The 23,826-nt window shown below is 37.9% G+C and overlaps 1 protein-coding gene across 49 annotated transcripts in view; it reads left to right on the forward strand.

Annotated features, from left to right (window-relative positions):
• EFCAB3 (EF-hand calcium binding domain 3) overlaps positions 1 to 23,826 on the forward strand; it is a 460,207-nt gene that overhangs the window by 183,226 nt on the left and 253,155 nt on the right. For 37 of the 49 annotated variants that reach the window (XM_045044749.1, XM_045044748.1, XM_045044746.1 and 34 more), the window contains 14 exons: positions 1,334 to 1,387; positions 2,598 to 2,702; positions 3,221 to 3,274; positions 4,397 to 4,501; positions 7,660 to 7,713; positions 9,879 to 9,983; positions 10,531 to 10,584; positions 15,368 to 15,421; positions 16,028 to 16,141; positions 16,688 to 16,741; positions 18,490 to 18,594; positions 21,617 to 21,670; positions 22,290 to 22,394; positions 23,292 to 23,345. In XM_045044749.1, coding sequence (XP_044900684.1) covers positions 1,334 to 1,387; positions 2,598 to 2,702; positions 3,221 to 3,274; positions 4,397 to 4,501; positions 7,660 to 7,713; positions 9,879 to 9,983; positions 10,531 to 10,584; positions 15,368 to 15,421; positions 16,028 to 16,141; positions 16,688 to 16,741; positions 18,490 to 18,594; positions 21,617 to 21,670; positions 22,290 to 22,394; positions 23,292 to 23,345 — 1,071 coding nt within the window. The remainder of the gene's footprint in view (positions 1 to 1,333; positions 1,388 to 2,597; positions 2,703 to 3,220; positions 3,275 to 4,396; positions 4,502 to 7,659; positions 7,714 to 9,878; positions 9,984 to 10,530; positions 10,585 to 15,367; positions 15,422 to 16,027; positions 16,142 to 16,687; positions 16,742 to 18,489; positions 18,595 to 21,616; positions 21,671 to 22,289; positions 22,395 to 23,291; positions 23,346 to 23,826) is intronic. The other 12 variants (XM_045044765.1, XM_045044769.1, XM_045044755.1 and 9 more) reach the window with 11 other exon arrangements.

Below are 23,826 nucleotides of genomic sequence, written 5' to 3' on the forward strand. Positions count from 1 at the left end.
AGAGGGCAAGATTCAGTTGAAATGGGACCCAAGTTAAATAGCGAATTTTACACCAAATAGGTGTTATCATCTTTGTTTCTGAGAATTTCCAGTGGCCCCGTAAAACTGACACATATCTTCATGCTTTCCTGACCTCACTAATTGGTTTTACTACAGAAATAACTTTTGGAATGTTCTGCCTCAAAAGATCCAGAAGAAAAACAAGGAAGATTCTCGTTTAGCCTAGATTTAGCAACCAATGAATAAATGTATATTTATCCTGCTCACTGTTCTAATACTTGTTATTGTGTACATGTAAGTGTCACACAGCTTCTGCTAAGAGTCACTGCGTACTTCTAATACTTCAGTAAATATTTTTGAGTTATCCAGGACCTTCATTTGTAAATTTTCCATGGTATAGGGGTTTTTAGATACTGTATACTGTAATTTATTACAATCTAAAATCAGGAATTTTTCAAGTAACTTACCAACAGTGACAGTTTTTTTCAACGTTTTTATTTATTTTTGGGACAGAGAGAGACAGAGCATGAACGGGGGAGGGGAGAGAGAGAGGGAGACACAGAATGGGAAACAGGCTCCAGGCTCTGAGCCATCAGCCCAGAGCCTGACGCGGGGCTCGAACTCACGGAGCGCGAGATCGTGACCTGGCTGAAGTCGGACGCCTAACCGACTGCGCCACCCAGGCGCCCCAACAGTGACAGTTTTTTAGGTCGTTTTTCTTTCTTGGCAAAATATAGATCTCAAAAATCATCTATTCGTGAGATATTTCTGTTCTTTAACATATTAATGTCTTTTTAAATATTAATTTGTATGAAATTCAATTTGTCTACTATGTCTACTATGAAAACTATGCAAATCATTAGAGTTGGGAAGTTAAGCTCAAAATGAATATTGCCCTCAAGCAAATCATACGTCATGCAAATCAAGAGTAAACTGTGAAAGGAAATAGTAATTAGAATCTCAGTAAAGAAAGAGATCATTTCAAAAGTCCCGTTAAAACAGTGGTGAATAAGATCCCAGTTTTAAATTTTGTTTTCCCTGGCGTGGCCCAAATCATCTTTGGTTTTCCAAAGTGTAAAGCTAAAAATAAAGTCTGATGAAAAGAGGTGACTTTTGAATCTCACACCTTTAGCGTGTTGCCATATGACAATGGATGAAAGCAATTGTTAAAACAGGCACCTTTATAACAAGCAGAGTGATTATTTTCCATGTCCTTTTGTGCTCCTTGGGGTAGGTGGGGGATAAAATTCAGTAGCCAATGAATGCCATTGTGCTTCCTGTTTTGCATTTCTCAGTGAATGCCACTATGTATTTGATTTACATTTTCTTACAGTTCATGGGAAGGTTGAAATGAGAACGCATATGGATGGAATGAAACCTTTTACAGGTAAATAAGAGACTGTCACCTTTGTCCTGGAAAATATTTTGCTCACAGGGATGGATGATCAAAAACAGTTTGGGCAAGGGAGTCAAAATGCCACAGAGCTCTCTTACTATAAGTCACCTTTTTCTCAATTCTGCTTTCACTTGGTTGATGTACCAAACTTTGACTATTTTCCAGAGTTCTAAGGAAGTTGATTCTGATAGTTCTTTCTCACTCATTGTGTTTTGGTGGAAGGATAGTTTCATGAAGCAACCCACTCACTGCTCAGCTGTTTTTGCCAATGTCGCTCAATCTTTCAATAAGAAATTACTTTTAAGTAGATCTAGAGGGTACAATGCTAAGTGAAATAAATCAGTCAGAAAAAGACAAATACCGTTTGATTTCACTCATGTGGAATTTAAGAAACGAACGAATGGGGTGCCTGGGTGACTCAGTCAATTAAGCATCCGACTTCGACTCAGGTCATGATCTCATGGTTCATGAGTTTGAGCCCCTCATTGGGCTCTGTGCTGACAGCTCTGAGCCTGGAGCTGCTTCAGCTTCTGTGTCTCCCTCTCTTTCTCTGCCCCTCCCCCACTCACGCTCTGTATTTGTCTCTCTCTCTCTCACAAATGAATAAGCATTAAAAAAAATTAAAAAAAAAAACAAAACAGAAACACAAACCAAAAAAAAAACTAGACTCTTAACTATAGAGACCACATTGTTGCCAGAAGGGAGGTGGGTGAGGGGATGAGTGAAATAAATTGATGGGATTAAGAGTTCATTTGTTATCATGAGCACCGATTAATGTATAGAGTTGTGGAATCATTATATTGTGCATTGTACACTTATTCCAGTTACATTGTAAAGCTCTGACAGGATCAAATTATTGTCATTATGAAGAAAAAAGTCACATTATTCAGAGACAAGAATAAATACAATAAATGATAGCTGAATTTATACGTTTTCCATCTAGTATCTTAATTTGCTGGCCAATTATAAAACAAATTTGTTCTCAGCAGGGCAGACTTGTTCCCAGAAATAAAAGACCTTCCTTTTGTAAACACTAAGGGGTTATGTTCTATTATGTGACTTCCCCATAATTCTGTGTAGACGTGTTTCATTTTCCCCTTCCATTTCCTCAAATGGGGGGGATGCATTATAATGAGAATGAATTTTTCACCATTTCATGGAATGATTATTCTCAGACATTAATGTTCTTGTATTTTCAAAGGAAAAAAGGTTCATGTCAGTGATCTGGAGAAAGTTCTGGGAAGCATGGGGATTGAGCTCACAGCTGAGGAGCTTAAAAAGCTGCAGGAAACTCTGCCAATTGATGGTGAGCTATACAGAAGCCACAAAGACTTTCTAGGGAACTTGGTTTTGTGGCCCGTGTGAACAATTTCAAATTTTTACCTGTCAAGGGCTTTCTGAAAAATCCTGAAATTGATTAGGAAAAGGCATTGTCATTTGGGTTTAGTCTGCAGTTTACCAAACCCTTCAGCCATAGCTTTGCCATCTGAGTGTCAGGTAGTTGATCAGCCTATATCCTAAGGAAGAAAAGGAAGGAAACTGGAGGGGACTAGGAAAAGAAATAAAAGGGGAAGTCAACAGAAAAAGGAAAGATGTGTGATTGTTTCAACATAATAGTGTTTCCCTCAGCTGTCAGTCTCCTACTTGCCAGAAAATACATATATTTGTCACACTGAGACAGTTTTCTTTTCCATAACTTCTTTTTAAATTTAATACTGAGACAGAACACATTTCCCCCTCAGTTACAGTTGTTCTACTGAAGTTATAAGTAAGTGAATGTTCATACCATTTCCCTTCTGACATGAATTGTTCCTTTTCCTATAGCTGCTGGAAACGTATTTCAGAATGCAATGTTGGAGGGGGTGAAATCCACTAAGGGTAGGTTAAAAGCCTGATAAGAAAGGCAGAGACATCTGAAATCTTCAAGGTTCACATCATTTAGATACGAGTCCTGTCTAGCTTCCTATGTATAGATTACTTAGTTACTTTCTTTTATTTTAAGTTTATTTATTTACTTTGAGAGAGAAAGATAGTAAGTGGGGGAGTGCAGAGAGAAAGAGAGAGAAAGGGAATCCCAAGCAGGCCCTGCACTGACAGTGCAGAGCCAGACGCTTGAACTCACCATCCCTGAGATCACGACCTGAGCTGAAATCAAGAGTCAGATGCTTAACCGACTGAGCTACCTAGGCATCCCAGTTACTTAGTTACTTTCATCATCATAATATTTTACACTAAAATGTCTCAATACATCTTTCTAGGAATCCATACTCACAACCCAAAAAATCTAATCATACACAGCAAATTATGAAGAAAAGGATTACCGAATTTTTAGGGAGTTGTGTAAGGAAAGCTTGTTATGAAGGAAGATTGAAGGCAAATCCATAGAAACAAAAAGTAGATTAGGGTTGCGGGGGGCTGGGTGGAGAGGGAAGTAGGGAGTGACTACTTAATATGTATGGGCTCTCCTTTGGGGATGATGAAAATGTTTTGGAACTGGAAGTGATATTTGTACAACATTGTGAATATGTACCAAATTCCACTAAGGTGTTCACTTTAAAATGATTGATTTTATCTAAAAAAGTGCTAAGATTCTGCTTGTTTTTAAGGTTACCTTATGATCTTCACTCTGTTTTACTATTAGTTAGTTAATGAATTAATGAGGTCTTATCATCAAAGCTCATTCCTATTCTCTCTAATATTGGTTATAATCAAATCATGTAGCCTATCCCTTCATGAGCTGTTTTTAATACAGGCTTCCATTCAAGGTTTAAAGGAAGAATTACTAATTCTGATTTTTCTGTTGATTATTTAATGCTCTTAGACATGTTAAATGGAAGTTCATACAGAAAAGTAATAATCACATAAGTACATTTTCTCTTTTGTTTTTTATTGTAATGATGACAAAGTATATATATTCAGATAACAATTCACATTCACAAATATATTTCTAATATTTTAAACTCATTTTTTTTCATGTTTCATTCCTGTATGTTTCCTAAGGAGGCAAAGTTAAGGTGAATAACCTGGACACTGTCCTGGAAAACTTGGGAATCAAGCTCACACAAAAGGAACACGAAGATGTGACAGAAAATCTACCACTTACCGGTGCGTGTTTCACATACTACTGTTTCTTACGGAGACTTTCTGCACTTGTACATGAGTGTGTCCATAATTAGTTTTACCTAGTCTCAAAATGACATTTTTGCAAAGCTTAGAGAAGAAACTAGCCTTCTCTTCATTTCTATAAGCCCCATATCTTTAACCTCTTCTCTTTTGGATTCCAAGCATCACACACAGAACTATTATAACTACTTTCTGATCCAGTAATGAATTTACAAGGAGCAAAATGAATCTCATAGGCTAGAGAATAGAAAGGAAGGAAGAAAAATATGACTAATTTCCCTATTATTAGTATCCCTCAAATAGTTGTGTCCTAAGCCCATTAATCACTTTAACTTTTACAATTCCGTGTTACAATTCTCAGTGGACAGTATTATCCACACTCCTATTTCCAAGTGTCATTATATGCTGAAAACTTCTAGATGTTTTTCTGCAGCCCAAATTCCTCCCCAAATATGGGTTGGGTAAAACCACATCCAGATTCCTGTTGGGTTGTATCTGCCAAATTCATTCTTGCTCAGCAAAGCCTCAGATCTTAAATTCACTATATTTAAAAATACCTACCAAAAACTATCTCCTAATTATATATTCCCTTTCTCAGCTGGTGGCACCATCATGTTCTTAGTAAAACAAATTTAAAAATTGACATTTTTCAGGGCACCTGGGTGGCTCAGTGGGTTAAGCCTCCAAGTTTGGTTTAGGTCATGATCTCGCTGTCCATGAGTTCGAGTCCGTGCTGGGCTCTGTGCTGACAGCTCAGAGCCTACAGCCTGCTTCAGATTATGTGTGTGTCTCTCTCTCTGCCCCTCCCCCAATTGTTCGTTTTCTCTTTCTCTCTCTCTCTCTCTCAAAAAATAAATAAATATTGGGGCGCCTGGGTGGCGCAGTCGGTTAAGCGTCCGACTTCAGCCAGGTCACGATCTCACGATCTGTGAGTTCGAGCCCCGCGTCGGGCTCTGGGCTGATGGCTCAGAGCCTGGAGCCTGTTTCCGATTCTGTGTCTCCCTCTCTCTCTGCCCCTCGCCCGTTCATGCTCTGTCTCTCTCTCTCTCTGTCCCAAAAGTAAAAGTTGAAAAAAAAAATTATAAATAAATAAATAAATAAATAAATAAATAAATAAATAAATATTAAGAAAAACCGAATTGGTATTTTTCACTGCAACTTTTTCTTAGTGCCACATCTCATTGAATACCAAGTCCTACCAATTAGGAGTGCTGACTATTTCATACATCTGTGATCTGACCCTTGCTTTCCTTTTAGCTTTATCTTACATTATTTCCTGCTTCCACATTGCCCTATAACACTGAGGTGTCTGAACCATAGTATTGGATATAGGCAGGGTTCAGGATTCTTATATAGTCGGCTCTCCACCCTGTTGCAAAGCAGTAGCTATAAATGGATGAATTTTAGCGGGAGCATCTCCTGATTTTATCGTTTGCTGTACATCAACCCAACTACTCTATTACAGTATGTTTACTTGTCCGTCTCACCCCAGAAACTGACTTGTTCAGAAATTATATTAAATTTATTATTAAATATATTTTAATTTTTAGTGCCTCATATGGTGCCTGAAATTTAGTAGATAATTCATAAAATTTTATTCAATTAATATACAGATCTTCTTTGTTATTTAATGCTTATACCATGGCATCTGATTTGATTATCCAATTGTCCTTTTCCACATACTCTCCAACTCCTAGAACAAAAATACTTAGGCATATTTCATCAGGCCAATTCTTGTCTATAAAATTAATCTCAAAGTTTACCTTTTCCAGAGCTCCCTGATCCCTGGAATTCACTTTATTTACTCTTCCTCTTAGTTTAAAATTCATCCTATTCACACATATATTATTATACACTTAGCATATTGTATAAAAAGTGAGTGTCTTTATATCACTCTTCTTTGTTTATGAACTGTGATTTTCTCATAAGTAGAAACCATACCTACATCATTTTATATTTAGAGGCAATAAATATTGAAGAATGAATGGAATGATGGAATAATTAGACTAAACAAATGAAAAACAGTGAAAAATACAAATAATTCAAAGTGACAGAAAGTCTTCCAAGAGGAACGTCAAATATAGGCTGGCCTTCTAACACTTCATTTGAGCAGTACATAACCAAAGGGCTCCAAATCATTGGTATAAATGTTATCAAAGCAAAAAGACAATTGCCTAATCATCACTCATGCAGTTTTCTGCTTTCCAAAGAAGGTTTGGCAGAAATTATACTCATTTTGAAACAACCAGCAACATCCTGGCCAATTTCAGTGGCATACAAGGGAATACTTGTTCATACTTAGCACACGGGTGCAAACTTGACCTTCTCTTGAAACCCCCCCTCAGAACCATCCTAATTCCAAGTTATTCCCAATAAGGCATAATATTCTTCTAAAGTTTATTGCTTTTTTTATGACTCATTACCCTTTTTTTAAAAAAAATAATTACTAGTGTTACACAAGGATTTCATGAAGCCTTAGGACATAGGAGAGCAAGTCTGCACATTCGACTCATCACGTAGAATTTTTATTAACCCATTAGCTTTCAGTGAACTGTTGAATCCCCTTTGTAACTAGTTATTATGTTACCACAAGTCCTTTCAGTTTGGAGACTCTCTGAAATATCTACCCGTCTTTTAGGGTTAAAGAGAAATACATACCTATCTTTACACACAAGTATATGTAGTGTTAATAGAAGAAACAGGTCACCAATTTATGTGATCAAAAATCCCAAGATAGTTGTGATAGACAAAGAAACTAGAGAAAGACAAATTGGGAAAAGGTAAGAAGACAAGAAAGGTGGTCCCCAAAGACTCCTCTGACAAATGTGGCTGAACCAAAGCCGATAAATTGCTACACAGTCAAATAAGTCACTGGGACCTTTCACCCTGCCAGTAAGATGGAGAGCAGCCTTCAAATTCAAGAGGTACATTCAAGACTCCATTTCGTCCAAGAGATAAAGACTCTCCCTCAACTAATGTGGAGTTAATTCTTTAAATCCAGGGTTTATATCCTTATAGTTGAGTCAGATAAAGCAGTGGAGCTAATGAACTTCGATCTCTTATTTCCCAATTTACCCTATTTTTTGTCTGTTTATATATGGCTCTCTGGCCTTATTACCTTATTTTGACTTTCCTTGTAGCTAATGGGAAGGTTGAGCTCAGCACATTGATGGATGCAGTGGCCACTGTTACAGGTTAGTGAACAATTACTGTGACTCTAAGCTCCTAATTCGTACATTAAGTTCTATTTTAATGCTCTATTCCAACTCTCCCATCACTACCTTTTTACTCTGCCATTTTACCATTTTATTGGGGAAGTGTTTCTACTTTAATTGTCTAAACTACGGGTTGGCAAACTCTGACCCTTGGGCCAAATCTGCTTCCGTTTGTGTAAACAATTTCATTGGAACACATCCAGCCCATTAGTTTGTGCATTATTTATGGCTACTTTTACCATACAAAGGTGGAGCTGAGTAGTTGTGACAGAGATCATAAGTCCTACAAAACCTAGAATATTTTCTATTGTTTATAAACTTTTATAGAAAAGTTGGCTGACTCCTAGACTAGAGTTTAACTTCAGAGTGATCTTACATCCTAGATTGTTATGGTTTACCACTGAGGGAGATTAATTTTAACGAATTATTTTTAATACCCTCTTTTACTCCAAGTAGTCCTTATATATGTGATAAATTGTATGGAATTTTAACTTTTGATATTTACACTATATACTGAAGTGCAATGCTTGATAAAAAATTCATTATCCTCTGAGGTTTCTTCCAAACAGTACTTCGATATGCATAATCTGAGTGTCTTGAAGGGAAACGGACTTTCTGCAATTGTAGCCTCAAAGTACTAGCCCAGAGTGCGCAGGACAGAAAGGCTCATGGACCCAGTTAAAATGTTTGAGTCACACAGTATTAAATCATTTAAAAACACACAGCAAAAAAATAATAAAATAAAATAAAATAAAATAAAATAAAATAAAATAAAATAAAATAAAAACACACAGCAAAAATGGGGCAGAAATATGGAATACATTAACAAATTCAGGGTAGAGTGAATGGAAGGACTACACTACTTGAATCTAAGGTGTGTGATGTGCATAATAAGTTTTGTGTCTCTCTCTGTTCAGCAGCATTAGTTTTTCCTGCTGCTGATGTGGTTATAAGGACCAGAATTGAGATTCAAGCAGATGGACCACAGATGGAAAGTGCTCTAGCCTGTGACACAAACTCTTTCAGAAAGACTCGGGGTTAGGGGCACCTGGGTGGCTCAGTCAGTTGAGCGTCTGACTCTTGACTTTGTATCAGGTCATGATCTCACAGTTCGTGAGATCGAGCCCCATGTCAGGTTCTGCACTGACAGCACAGAGCCTGCATGGGATTCTCTCTCTCTCTCTCTCTCTCTCTCTCTCTCTCTCTCTCTCTCTCAATCTCTCTGCCCCTCTCCCCCACTCTATCTCAAAGTAAATAAACTTAAAAAAACAAAAACAAAAACAAAAAAAGAAAGACACAAGGACAAGTACCTGTTGTTAATAGTTGTAGTTTGCCATTAAGGCCATCAAAGAGCCATAGGTTTTGTGTTCCTTGAGCAGAGGACACAGAAGACCTAAAAATGGTATCACCAATGGATTGCCAAATTAGAGTCATTTGAACAAGTGTCATAAATATTTACCACATCTTGAATATTTGGTGCCTCAAGCAATTTTAGAGTATCGCAAATATTTAGCGCTTCTTATACATTTAGTCTAACATATATTTAGTGAACATGTTCTCCATGTGCATGTAATGCCTCATGAGTATTAAATATTGCTCAGTTCTTTCATTCCCTTCTATCTAACTTACATACCCTTTACTTAAAAACTACTTGTCTGTATTGCAAAACATCTTAAAAGATGTAGCCCATGTTTTGTAAACTACAAACTAGAACTAATGTACTTACTTCACTTGTGTAATAGAATTAAATGTTCTCAAAGGCAAAGGCACATTATGCTGAATTAAAATATTAAGTAGTGAAGTAAAACCAGGTACAACACTCATAATTAAGGTAATAACAGAGACACTGAATTTTAAATATCTGTGATATTTTAAATAACTTGGAATCCCCCAAGCCACTTATATCTTGCTTAAATTGCTTTACTCAAAAAAAATTGCTTTACTCCATAATTATAGATATTGAATTTTTTGAGTAAAGGGAACAATTCTGTTTCCATGATGTCTGATGGCACAAAGGTCTCATGCTACTTTGTTCATAGCTGTTGCATGATCTGCTGAATAGATAAATGACTTCTTTTTTTCATATTTTGGAGATTTTAGGTCATATCCAAACTTTTCATCGACTTACATTTCTTTCTTTGAAGGAGGAGAAGTTAATGTCAGTGATATTCAAAGTATTCTGGAGAAAATGGGGGTAGAGCTCACAGACAAGGAGTGCTCAAAACTAAAGAAATGTCTGCCAGTCAATGGTGAGTATTTAAAAAAACAATGTAGCCTTTAAGGAACTCAGACCTGTGTTTATTTTTTGAGAAGTTCTAGAATTATTTCCATTTGATAAAAACAGGATTTAGAAGGAATTATGCAGTTCCAGTTTAAGAAGTAACCCCAGCGGTGCCACTTTGTTTATAGAATCATTGGCCCCTTCAGTCACTAACCTGGTATTAAGTCAAGGAAGTGCCTATTCTAACTTTTGATTCTAGTCAGAAGGCATCCTCAAGAATAAACAGGGACATACAGGAAAGTAAAAAGAGTGAGAAAATACCAGAAAGGGAAAATGGGGAAATTAAAGGAAGGCATAGGGAATTAAGATGTGTGTGTTTCAGCATAGTAGAGTGCCCATAATAACTCCCTCAGAAGCCAGGGGCCATATTGAAAATTTTCTCTACTTGTTAACTGTTTTCTTGGTTATTTACAATTAAATTAGGCCTTTTCTGGGGGTAAATTATGATGTCTGTTTTTCCTAAATGCCTAACTTAATCTTTCATTGGTGTGGTCTGATTTCTTTCTTTCTTACAGCTGTTGGAAAGGTGTACCAAAATAGGTTGATGGATGGTGTAAAAACCCTTAAAGGTGAGTGACAGTTATAGCAAAAAAGCAGATGAATCTGAATCTGAAAAGCAGACGAGAAGCCTTTACCACTGTGTGTGTATGTGTGTGTAAAACTACATTCATGTTTTTTCCAAAGATCTTCTCTGTATTTATTTTACGAAATGGCCTCCTGTACCATTCTTTTACCTTAAGATGGAAGCAAAAATCCACATAAAAGTAGAACTCTTGAATAACTTCACCCTTAAGGAAATGGTAAACTAGAAAAATGTCTAATGAGCACAAGTAGGTAAAAGGAAGTTTATGTGTATAGTCATGGATTCTAAGATCACGAAGAAATGTCTTCTTTGAAAATTCATGACTATGGACCTATGTTCATGTTGGTTCCAATTCATATTTGCACTCCCTGCATGGCCCAGGAACTCACAAAAATTTAACAAAAAGTGAGGCACCTGGGTGGCTCTGTCAGTTGAGTGTGTGACTTTGGCTCAGGTCATGATCTCATGGTTTGTGGGTTTGAGCCCCATGTCATGCTCTGTGCTGAGAGTGCAGAGCCTGCTTTGGATTCTCTGTCTCAGTCTCTCTCCACACCTCCCCCACTCACACGCATGTGCGTTCTCTCTCTCTCTCAAAAGAAATAAATATTAAAAGAAAAATTTTTTAAAGTTTGCACCAGCATTGTAGTAACTCTAGTATTAAAGAAATTTATCCTCATATCATGGTCAGAAGAATTTTCCCTATAAAACTTTTCTTAAAATGAACTTGAAACAGAAAATTACAAAAGATGAAAAAATTTTGCCAAAAGGGAATTAAAAGCAAAAATGAACTATTGGGACCTCATCAAGATAAAAGGCTTCTGCACTACAAAGGAAACAATCAACAAAACTAAAAGGCAACCGATGGAACGGAACGGGAGAAGATATTTGCAAATGACATATTGGATAAAGGGCTAGTATCCGAAATCTATAAAGAACTCGCAAACTCCACACCTGAAAAACAAATAACCCAGTGAAGAAATGGGCAGAAGACATGAATAGACACTTTTCCAAAGAAGACATCCAGATAGCCAACAGACACATGAAACGATGCTCAACATCACTCATCATCAGGGAAATACAAATCAAAGCCACGCTGAGATACCACCTCACGCTGAGTGGTCAGAATGGCTAAAATGAACAAATCAGGTGATTATAGATGCTGGCCAGGATGTGAAGAAATGGGAACCCTCTTGCACTGTTGGTGGGAATGCAAACTGGTAGAGCCGCTCTGGAAAACAGTGTGGAGGTTCCTCAAAAAATTAAAAATAGATCTACCCTATGACCCAGCAATAGCACTGTTAGGAATTTACCCAAGGGATACAGGAGTGCTGATGCATGGGGGCACATGTACCCCAATGTTGATAGCAGTACTTTCAACAATAGCCAAATCATAGAAAGAGCCTAACTGTCCATCAACTGATGAATGGATAAAGAAGATGTGGTTTATATATATGCAATGGAATACTACTTGGCAATGAGAAAGAATGAAATCTGGCCTTTTGTAGCAACGTGGATGGAACTGGAGAGTGTTAGCTAAGTGAAATAAGTCAGGCAGAGAAAGACAGATACCATATGCTTTCACTCATATGTGGATCCTGAGAAACTTAACAGAAGACCATGGGGGAGAGGAAGGGGGAAAAAAAAGTTAGGGAAGGAGGCAAACCAGAAGAGACTTAAAAACTGAGAACAAACTGAGGGTTGATGGGTGTTGGGGGAGAGGGGAAAGTGGGTGATGGGCATTGAGGAGGGCACTTGTTGGGATGAGCACTGGGTGTTGTATGGAAACAAATTTGACAATAAAGTATATTTAAAAAAAATTTGCCAATATATACGATAACAAATGGAACCCCCGAAGACTTCATATGATACAAATATTTTAAGTAGACCATAAAATAAGTATGCTTTAAATGACTAAATTCACAAAAAGAAAATGGAAATACTCTTAAAAACTAGCACAGGAAAAAATGGATTTGAAAGGAGTCAAAATTTCTAGAAATGAAATGTCTAGCCTGGAAAATTTAAAAACATAATGGTTTTATTAGCAGAAGTAAATGAAGAATTAATTGGATTACTGGAATAGAACTCTGAAAAAATTACCAAGATTCCAGCATAGAGACAAAAAAGTAACAAACAGGAAGGAGGAGTAAGAGGCCTGAGGGTCAGAGTGAAAAATCTGCCAATTTATCCAACAGTATACAAAAGAGCTAACAGAGACAAAGAAAGAAAATGCTAATTTGAATACCTAACAGTTGGTAATTTTTTGTGATTGTTCAAAGACATGGATCCTAAAACACAGGGCACGTAATGAGTCCTAAAAGGTTGCTTAAGAGGTCTCTGGTTAATCAAATCGTAAGCAAGTCACAGAACACCAAAACAGAATAAAACAAAAAACCCTACGGGCAACCACAGTGCATTCTGACTACCTACAAATGAAAAATTAGACTTATAGTGGACTACAATGAGATGCCACCTTACACCCCATAGGATGGCGATTTTATAAAAAGGAACAGAAGCGCCTGCATGGCTCAGTCAGTCAGTTAAGCATCCAACTTCAGCTCAGGTCATGATCTCACAGTTCGTGAGTGTGAGACCCACATCAGGCTGTGCTTTGGATCCTCTATCCTTTCTCTGCCCCCCTTCCCCACCACACCCCGCTCATGCTTTCTCCATTCCGCCCCCCGCTCAAAAATAAACATTTAAAAAATTAAAAATTTTTGGGGCGCCTGGGTGGCGCAGTCGGTTAAGCGTCCGACTTCAGCCAGGTCACGATCTCGCGGTCCGTGAGTTCGAGCCCCGCGTCAGGCTCTGGGCTGATGGCTCGGAGCCTGGAGCCTGTTTCCGATTCTGTGTCTCCCTCTCTCTCTGCCCCTCCCTCGTTCATGCTCTGTCTCTCTCTGTCCCAAAAATAAATAAACGTTGAAAAAAAAATTTAATAAAAAATTAAAAATTTTTAAAAAGGAACAGAAAATAACAAGTGTTGGTGAGAATGTGGAGAAGTTGGAACACTTGTGCGCTGGTGGTGGAAGCGTGAAATGGTGCAGCCACTATGAAAACCAGTATGGCAGTTCCTCAAAAACTTAAAATTACTACATGATTCGGCAATTCCATTTCTGGGCATGTGTCTTAGTGCATTCAGGCTGCTGTAATAAATTTCCAGGGACTGGATGGCTTATAAACAACAGAAGTTCATTTCTCACAGTTCTGGGGACTAGAGTCCAAGATCAGGATGCCAGCATGGGTGGGTAAGGGCCCTCCTTTGGGTTGTATTTGTACAGTGACTTCGCATTGTATCATTCCAAGGTGGAAGGGCAAGGGATCTCTGCAGGTTATCCTTTATAAAGACACTAATCTCATTCATAAGGGCTCTGCCCTCATGACCTAATAACCTCCCAAAGGACCCATCTCTTAATAGCATCAATTTGAGAATTAGGTTTTCAATATATGAATGGCAGAGGGTAGGGGGGCACACAGACATTCAGGCTTTTGTAGTGCATATCCAAATTTGTATATCCAGCACTATTCAAAGAGCCAAGAGATGGGCTCAGTCTGTGTGTTCATCAACCTTAAAATGGAAAGAAATTGGGACACAGGCTACAACATGGTGAACATTGAAGACATTTTGCTAAGTGAAAGAAGCCAGTCACAAAAGAGCACGTATTGTATGATTCCATTTATAGGAAATGTCCAGAATAAGCAGATCTGTATGTACTACATATTAATGTTTCCATTTGGATTTTTAGAAATCTTTTCCTCATATAATATACTGACACTTAGTCCTGACACTTTCCCTGACACAGATAGATTAGTGATTGCCTAGGACTGCGGTTGGGGCTGTAGATGGGAACTGCAAATTAATGGTATGAGGTTTCTTTTTTTATAATGAGGTTTCTTTTGCGGAATATGAAAATGTTCCAAAATTAGATTGCAGTGATAGTTGCAGAATTCAGTCTATATCCGAAAACTGTTCACTTGTATACTTGAAATGGATGAATTTGTTTGGTATGCAAATTATATCTCAATAAATTGTTTAAAAACGAATATTGGCCTGCTCTGTACTTTTAGAGCCAGAAGATAATAAAGAACAAAAATGACATGAAGCTTCTATTTACATATTTGTCATCTACAAATTAGACAAAAAATAATAATTTGTGTAAATGCAATGTCTTAGTTGTTTTTGGTCTAGTAAGGAAAAATGAATCTGAGATCCTATAGAATCCCAAATTTCTATCTTTGTAATATGGTTTCATGTTAATGTCTTTAAATATTGATTTAAAAATATACAGAATCTCTACTTTTAAAATTATCTCAAGCCAATCACTGAAGTGATCATTAATTTACTCATAGGGAATAAAGGAGTAAGAAACTCTGTGTCAAAAAAAAAAGTCAGGAACTACTGAGTATCAGCTTATTACATAAGGAGATCAATTGTAAGAGCCAGATACAAACATTAATATGTAGCACACAAAAATTGTAAATTCCGTTCCTTGTGCCTGATGTAAACAGTGGAGAGTTTCCCAACGTATAGGAGTCATGAAGCAGACTCTGTGGGAAATGGTGACTTAATTTTATATCTCATCCTTAACTACCAGAGGTTTAATTTTCTGTAGTTCAATGAATCAAAGCTCTAGTAATATTTTAGAACTTCTGGCTCAAGATGAATATAGGATAAAATATTAGAGTATACATATATTGCTTTCTTTTTTAAATTCCATATTGCTAATGAGTGCCGGTGTTATATTTGTATTTGATTTACGTGGCTCTCTTAACAGATAATGGGAAGGTTAAGGTGAAAAAGTTGATGGATGCATTGAAAATGTTTTCTGGTGAGTGGCAAGTTACTATAAAATTGTACTATTTTTAGAATATCTCCTCAACTTCCCCAAACTGTTTATATGTCTTTATATTATGTCTTATTGAATATTTGTTTTCAGAGTTTTAGGCTGTATTTATTTGTACAACTTAAATTTTAAAAATACAATGAAAATTCTGTGTCTTGGTAAGAAATCTGGCCCAAATGTTTTTAATAAAGCAATAATATCACGTACCTCACTAATATTCAAATAATCCCATACCTTGATAGGCATATATGAAGAGAAAAAATCACATAATTTAGGATCTCCCCAAAATTCTAAGTTCCCCTGCCAAAATTATAAATTTCCATGATTTCCATCATTCTAACTTGCTGGCCAATCTTAAAAGCAAATCTACCCTCTGCTGCATTAGATGCACACAGATCCATCACTAAGAGAGTATGCCTTTTAGGAGATTAAGGACCTGTGTTCTATTTGTGGCCTCCCTGTGATTCTGTGTAGTTGTATGTGTTTCCTTTTACTCTCTCGCTACCTCCGAGCTGAAGGTGATCATTTTTTCATTATCTGGAATCATTAGATTCCAAATTGTCACGCACTGATGTTCCTGTCTTTTGAAAGGAAAAAAGATTGATGCCAATGATCTGCTAAAGGTCCTGGGAGCCATGGGGATCGAGCTCCCTGAAAAGGAACTAGTGAGGCTGAGACAGACCGTGCCTATCGACGGTGAGCCATATAAGTCTCAGAACAGCCTTTCCGGGGACATTGGTTTTGGGGGGTCATTGTCAGCAGTTCTAAATTGTTGTCTCTTTGTTTCTCCTAAAAAGCACTGAAAATAATTTTTAAAACAAATTAACTTTGCTGACGTACAGATTCAATCTGTCAACCCAGCTCTTTAACCATAACCATATTGCCATCAGAGTTGATGCAGGTTGTAATAACACTACCCAGTCACACCCCTGAGAGGCCTGCATGATAGGAAGGAAACTGAGGGAAGTGAGACACAGGTTAAAAAAAAAGGGGGGAGGGGACACAAAGAAGTAGTGATTTTTTTTTTCCTGCACAGTATAGTCTTCCCAGCAGTCTTCTTGGTTGCTGAACACTGGGTACATTTTTGTCACAATTTTTTTCCTAAAATAATTTTTGTTTGATGAGGAGATAGAACAGATTTCCTAGGGAAAGAGTAAAAAAGATTGCTCCTAGAATTACCCAGTTGCCCAAAAACTGTGTGTCCATGTTCTTTTCCTTTGGATATAAATTATGGTTTTTCTTTTTTAATAGCTGCTGGAAAGGTGTATAAGAACAGATTGTTGGATGGTGTGAAGTCTGTAAAAGGTATTTAAGAACCATGATTAGCAGAAAAGTCTGCTAAATGTCAACACAAATATCAACACAAACATCTTACCACCAGGTTTTGAGTCATGTCTACATTCCTGTATTTAGATTTTTTTATTTCATTATGTTAAGCACTTTTGCATAATCACCCATGGTATAGTATTGCAAGGGATCCATTCACTCTTGGAGAATATTTCTAAATAGCACCCCCAAAGAATCATTTGAAATCTAATTTATACAACACATAATATACAGAATATCATAGGCAGTTTTTCTGAGCGTTTGCCCAACAACAATACAAAGGATTTTGGAGTGATCTTTAATAATTTTATGGCACAAATCAAGTTATTTTCTTTTTTATATTTATTTATTTATTTATTTATTTATTTAATTTTTTTTTTTTAATTTTTTTTTTCAACGTTTATTTATTTTTGGGACAGAGAGAGACAGAGCATGAACGGGGGAGGGGCAGAGAGAGAGGGAGTCACAGAATCAGAAACAGGCTCCAGGCTCTGAGCCATCAGCCCAGAGCCCGACACGGGGCTCGAACTCACGGACCGCGAGATCGTGACCTGGCTGAAGTCGGACGCTTAACCGACTGCGCCACCCAGGCGCCCCTATTTTATTTTACTTTTAAGGCAGAGAGAGACAGAGCATGAGTGGGGATGGGGCAGAGAGAGAGAGGGAGACACAGAACTGGAAGCAGGCTCCAGGCTCTGAGCTGTGAGCACAGAGCCCGACACGGGGCTCGAACTCACAAACTGTGAGATCATGACCTGAGCCGAAGTTGGACGCCCAACCAACTGAGCCACCCAGGCGCCCCTCAAGTTATTTTCTCTAAAACATTCTTTCCTAAAGACCAGTTAACAACAATAGCAGCAACAGCAAATGTGGAAAAGAAGCATGGTATTGTGGCCAAAATGCTTTTTTACTTCCTCTTCCTGTAGGTCCTTAGAAAAAGAGACCAGAAGGGGAAGTAGGAAGGGAAAGAGGAAAAGGATAGAAGATTTGCTGCTATTTAATGAGAGAAGCCTCTTGCAGGTGGCAGTTGGCCTCCTGACATCCCAGATACTTGGAATAATTCCAGTCAGCAACATTCTTGGAGAATTTTGTGGTGAATGTGTTGTTCATGACAGTTTTCTCTTTGAGAGCATTGAATCCATTTTTATAGTCTTTTCATCTTTCATACACTTTTTGTATATTGCAATAGCAGAACATTGATGATCTGAATCTTGAACTATCCCTCTCAGCTGATACCTTGGCTTTGTTTTGGGGACAGACCTGCACAGTACTCTCTCTGTATTCCCCATGGGGACAGTCCTATCATTGGTATTCTTTTGGCCCCTCTTTTAACAGATGAGTATTACTTAATACTACAAATAGTAACTTTAAACACATAATCACAGCCTGTCACCCAGTAATGCTTCAACCTCAGAATATTTTTTAAGTAGGCTAAATGCCCAATGTGGGGCCTGAACTCAAGACGCCAAGATCAAGAGTCACACATTCTACTGACTAAGCCAGCCAGGCACACCCAACCTCAGAACATTTTATCTAAGTTGTTCTTGACATCATTTTAGGTGATTTACTGAGTCAACCTTATATGCCTGTTCACTAATACAAATAAATTGTACCTTTTTCTTTGTTTTTTTATCATACTAAAATGCATGTGAGAAAAAAAATTATATATAATCTTCGGAAATCACGTAATATTTTTTTTCATGATTACTTCCTGTTTGTTTCTTAAGGAGGAATGGTTAAAGCCAATAACCTAGACAGGGTTCTGGAAAATCTGGGAATTGAACTCACAGAAAAGGAACGTGAAGCTCTGGCAGAAAATCTGCCACTTAGTGGTAAGCATTGTAGATAATAATGAGCCTTAGGAGTTTACATTTATGAGCTTGTGTAAGAGAATGTACATTAACTAGTGATATTTGGTATACCAAAAGAAATTAGAAGCATTTGCAAAGATAGGGATGAACAGTCTTCATTTAAGAACAGATCACGTATTATTTAGGGGAAACTACATTTTTATTTAAAAACAAACCTAGGGGCGCCTGGGTGGCGCAGTTGGTTGAGCGTCCGACTTCAGCCAGGTCACGATCTCGCGGTCCGTGAGTTCGAGCCCCGCGTCAGGCTCTGGGCTGATGGCTCGGAGCCTGGAGCCTGTTTCCGATTCTGTGTCTCCCTCTCTCTCTGCCCCTCCCCCGTTCATGCTCTGTCTCTCTCTGTCCCAAAAATAAATTTAAAAAAAAAGAAAAAAAAAGTTGAAAAAAAAATAAAAACAAACCTAAAATTATGTCCCGGTTAAATGCAGCAGAAGTTAAATTCTTTCCCCCGTGAAAGTCCAAGGCGAGAGTATCTTTGGGTAACGGACAGTGGCTCTTCTCCATTCGGCGATACAGGGATCCAGGTTCCTTGCCTCTTGGATTCCTTTTTAAGGCCTTGTCATCGTTTCTATCTAATAATGGAACGGAAAGGAGAGCATGAAGGAGAGAGAGTGCACGCGTTATTTCCGTAGCCATTCCTTTGTGGAGAACTGGTCACGTGGCTGCACCTAAATAAACGTGAGGCGGAGGTGGGGCGGTAGAGATGTAGTATCTGTCTGGGCATCCACTTCCATTTATGATTCTATGCTCTGAGAGGAAATCAGAGTATTGGTAGGTAGTTAGCTGCTTTTTGTGTTTTGTTTCGTATTCGTTGACAGTTGCCTCAAATATACATGCACCATGTGATTTGAAGCCCAGGAGGCCTTCCCTAAGAAGTCTCCGTGAGACTAGAACTGAAGAAGGTAAAATAAAACGAAATCAAATCCAAATAAATCCATAAAGGAAAACTGTTTCCTAGTCATCTTCATTGAGGTTAACAGTATATATTTCCAGGTAACAAGCCCAACACCAGATTGCAGCAGATAGTTTTGCTTTGTCCCCAGCTGAGGACTGTTAATGCCTCGAGGAGCCTGTAACCAACCACAACTTAGACAAGCCTTAAGTTCCGCAATGGGGAAACTGGCTCATTAACAGAAAAAAGGTGTAGTCTTAGGCTTCTTTGCTTCTCTTGCACATGCTTGGCTTCTCTGTCACCTGCCCATTCCAGCTTCACGTTCTTCAAGTCGAATCACTTACCTTCTCATTATGTTTTAAAACATCACTCAGAAATGTTAGAAAGACCTAAGGAACAGGGGTTATGGTTTATGCAGTCAGCTATCCTCTTGAGGCTTTTGGTTTATAGATTTGTGGCATTGTAGGCCTTCCTTTATTTGCTTTGGGGAATGGTGGTGTGCAACCAGTGAGGTTAGTTGGACACAGCCGTGATCTCAAGAGTGCCATGCTTGGGGTTTAGTGCTCTGATTTGGCCATCAAGAGAGTCTTCATAATTTGCTTTTAAATTTTTTAATGTTTATTTATTTTGGAGACTGAGAGAGACAGAGCGTGAGCAGGGGAGGGGCAGAGAGAGAGGGAGACCCAGAATCTGAAGTAGGCTCCAGGCTCCGAGCTGTCAGCACAGAGCCCGATGCGGGGCTCGAACCCACGGATCGTGAGATCGTGACCTGAGCTGAAGTTGGACGCTTAACCGACTGAGCTCCCCAAGTGCCACAAGAGAGTCTTCACAATTTTATCTTTGAATTTGTGTTTCCTAATTGAAGTCTGATGGGAAACTAGAGCATGGCTGGGGCTTGGCACCCTGGCTCAGGCATGTGACTGCCCTTGCCATTTAGTCCCCAGGATGTATTCTGGATCAACCACTCCACAGCCTCTGGTATGGCCAACCTCCCTTTCACCACCATGCCTGGCAACATCTGCATCCCCTGACCCCAGCAGGGACCTGGGCATGGTTGCAGGGAGGGCTGGCATTGGCAACCTGTACCTGAAGGCATCTTGTGACAAGACATGGCAGCAGCAGTCCCCACTCTGGGCTGGCAGGGTCAAGCCTGTTCCTCATCCCCTTCCAGGTATCTAGTGTGTCCCCACGTCAAGGCTGCATTACTCTTGGGAGTCGCCTGTCCATAGTGAGTTGAGGCAACCAGTGCATAGGAAAGTGAGACACGTGACTCAATTTTCAGTTGTGTGGTTCTGGCGGCAGGAGGAAGGAAGGAAGTCTGCTGCTAGTGAGCCTCGTGCATGCTGAGTAATGGGACCACCCAGGGTGCCTGTGAGGTTCTGCACTCAACCCTAGAAGATGCCATGCCTGTGACAGTGCAACATTTACCAGCTGACTTATAAACAAAAACTAAAACAAAAACACCACCATGACAGTTTGGGAACAAGACTGTGGAAGAAAAAAAAAAGCAAAGTTTTTTTTCCTGATTTTTGAACAAGGGGTCCCACGTTTTCATTTTGTACTTGGCCCAGTAAATAAAGTAGCTGGTCTTAGGGGGTTGATCAATCCTTCCTGATATTGGAACAATGCCATATTGCTATAACTCTCTAGCTTTAGCTAATGATTTCTTTTTTCCCAAACATAGAAAGGTAGAAACGTTTACCCAAACTTTATGCACGTGCTGGTAACAAAAGATTGAGAACACATAACCAGCCATTCCAAGTTAATAGTTGGAATAACTAAAGAAAAGTATTAGTAAAAGATAGAACATGAAAAATGTTTTCAACATCAATCATGGGAAGAACCTTGCGTTTGCATCAGAAGGGCTATCAGAGACCAAACAACAACATACTTAGCCTACTGTAACATTCCTGCAAGCATAAGACAGAGAAAGCTTTCTTGGGTTAACCCTCTATCTACCATAGAATGAATTCTTTACAATCCATTGCATAAAAGTTTTTGGCTGGTGAGATTAAATTGTGGGGAGAATCTCTATTTCTTAATTTAGCTCCTTTATCTTTTTATAATATTGCCACATTATGGTATTTCTTACAGCTAATGGGAAGACTGAGCTCAAAAAATTGATGGAAGCAGTGGAAACTATTACAGGTTAATTAGAAGTTTCTATAAATCTAATGTCTTTATTCTTTAGCTAATTTATATTTTTGTGTAGAACCATCATTTTTACATTCCCTTTTTTATTCTATTCTACCCATTTTTCTTCTATATTGATGAATATCTGCATACAGTTACCCAGAATTACACATTAGAACATTTGCATTTTAGCACTAATTTTTCTGTGTGAATTTATAGTAGCAAATTTCTTAGTTTCTGGAATATTTGCCAAGAATAGTCACTATTCTTGATTTTGAAAGCCTAAATTTGAATTAGCATAGCTAATGATACAGCAAACTTTCACAGAGATAAAATTCTGTTATCATTAAGAGATTAGGGGAGAGATAATATCCTTACAAAATAAATGGATCTTATGCCTACAGTGTCCTAATTTGTATTATATAAACTGCATCAGTATGTCTATTACTTTACTAAGCGTAAGAGAAAAATTCTATTTCTACCCCCAATTAATGACAGTGGCGAACAGTTAACATATTGTGTGTGTTTGCTCATTCAGCTATTGTAGCTGAAGCTGTAAAGGGTCAACAGGTTTGGGGGGGCTGTGGTTAGGCCCTTCTCTCTACTAATCTGTGACCATTTTGTTATGTTGAAGGGGGAGAGGTTGATGTCAGTGATGTAGGAGGTGTTCTGGAAAACATGGGAGTAACTGTCACAGATAAGGAATGTGTAGAGCTCGTAAAAAACCTGCCAGTTAATGGTAAGCATTTAAAATATTAATATGGTCTTGAAGGAAGCATACATTTCTTATTTTGTTTATGAGAACTTCTATATACTTTCTGATAGCATAGAAAAAATGCTTTCAAAAACTACTTAGTATGAATGATTTCACTCATGTAATTATGTATCTTCACATACTGATAGATAATATGTAGGTATATTCTAGGTTGTTAACATGAATGATCTAGGGACTTGTGGCTGCACCATAGACTGAGAAGGAAGAAGTAGAAAAAGGCACTTAAACAAAAACAAAGACCGAAAAAGTACAGCCATTGTGATATGGTTCAATTTATACACTTATGTATGCAAATAATTTTTTAAAGAAATGAATGGTACATTTTCACCTTAAAAGGATGCTATCTAATGGTAGAACATCAGTAACTGTAAGCTGAGTGTATATGGGGATTCATTGTTTCTATTCTACTTTTGTATATATTTAAAATTCTTTACAATAAAAATATTTCAAGAGAAGATTTTTAAGAAGGAATTCCATTAATTTTTAGTTGGAAATCAGTTGCTGCTTTATTCACAACCTGCCATCAGGGCTAAGAAATACCTTTTGTAGTTGTGGTTCTATAGATGGGGAATTGTAAAAGTTACACTGGGTGCTAACTAGGTGAGAGAACAGAAAAGGACATTAGAGAGCTGAAAAGGAATTTAAAAAAAAGCACTAAGATTACAAGATTAACATGCTTAAGTGTCAATAATTGAATAGAGTGGATACATTGGTGGCTATTTCATTTTTAAAAATTTGAAAGTAAATTGGAAATTTTCTAGAGAAAATTACAAATCCTCCTTACATTAAATAATGACTTGCTGCCTTGGTGAATCTCCACATCACTTACTTGTGTATGACCTGATTTATGTTTCCACGTAGCTAAAGGAAAAGTCTACAAGAATAGGTTACTGGATGGTTTGAAGTCTCTTAATGGTAAGTGAGAAGCATAATACAAAGCCAGATGATTCTAAGAGACACATTATACTATCTCCTAGATATCCAATTGTGAACTTCACTAACCTCCTTAAATACTGATATCATTCCTAGCTTCTGATATAGACCTGTGAGCAAATTATGTCCATATAGAAATTTAAATAATATTTTACATAAGAGAAAATAAAGTCTGTGTCAGAACAGTAAAATTAAAGGGAAAATACTTGGGGAATTTGGTTAGGCATTGAGACAATAAAATAAACAAAAATGAGCCCACTTATTAGTGAGAAGATAAAATAATGTTTTTCATTACTATGAATTATTAAATACTAATGCAGGCCCTTTTATTTTTTAATTTATTTTTATTTATTTATTTTTTTTTTCAACGTTTATTTATTTTTGGGACAGAGAGAGACAGAGCATGAACGGGGGAGGGGCAGAGAGAGAGGGAGACACAGAATCGGAAACAGGCTCCAGGCTC

This window comes from Felis catus, chromosome E1 (assembly GCF_018350175.1).
Source record: "Felis catus isolate Fca126 chromosome E1, F.catus_Fca126_mat1.0, whole genome shotgun sequence".
NCBI classification, from domain to species: Eukaryota; Metazoa; Chordata; class Mammalia; order Carnivora; family Felidae; genus Felis; species Felis catus.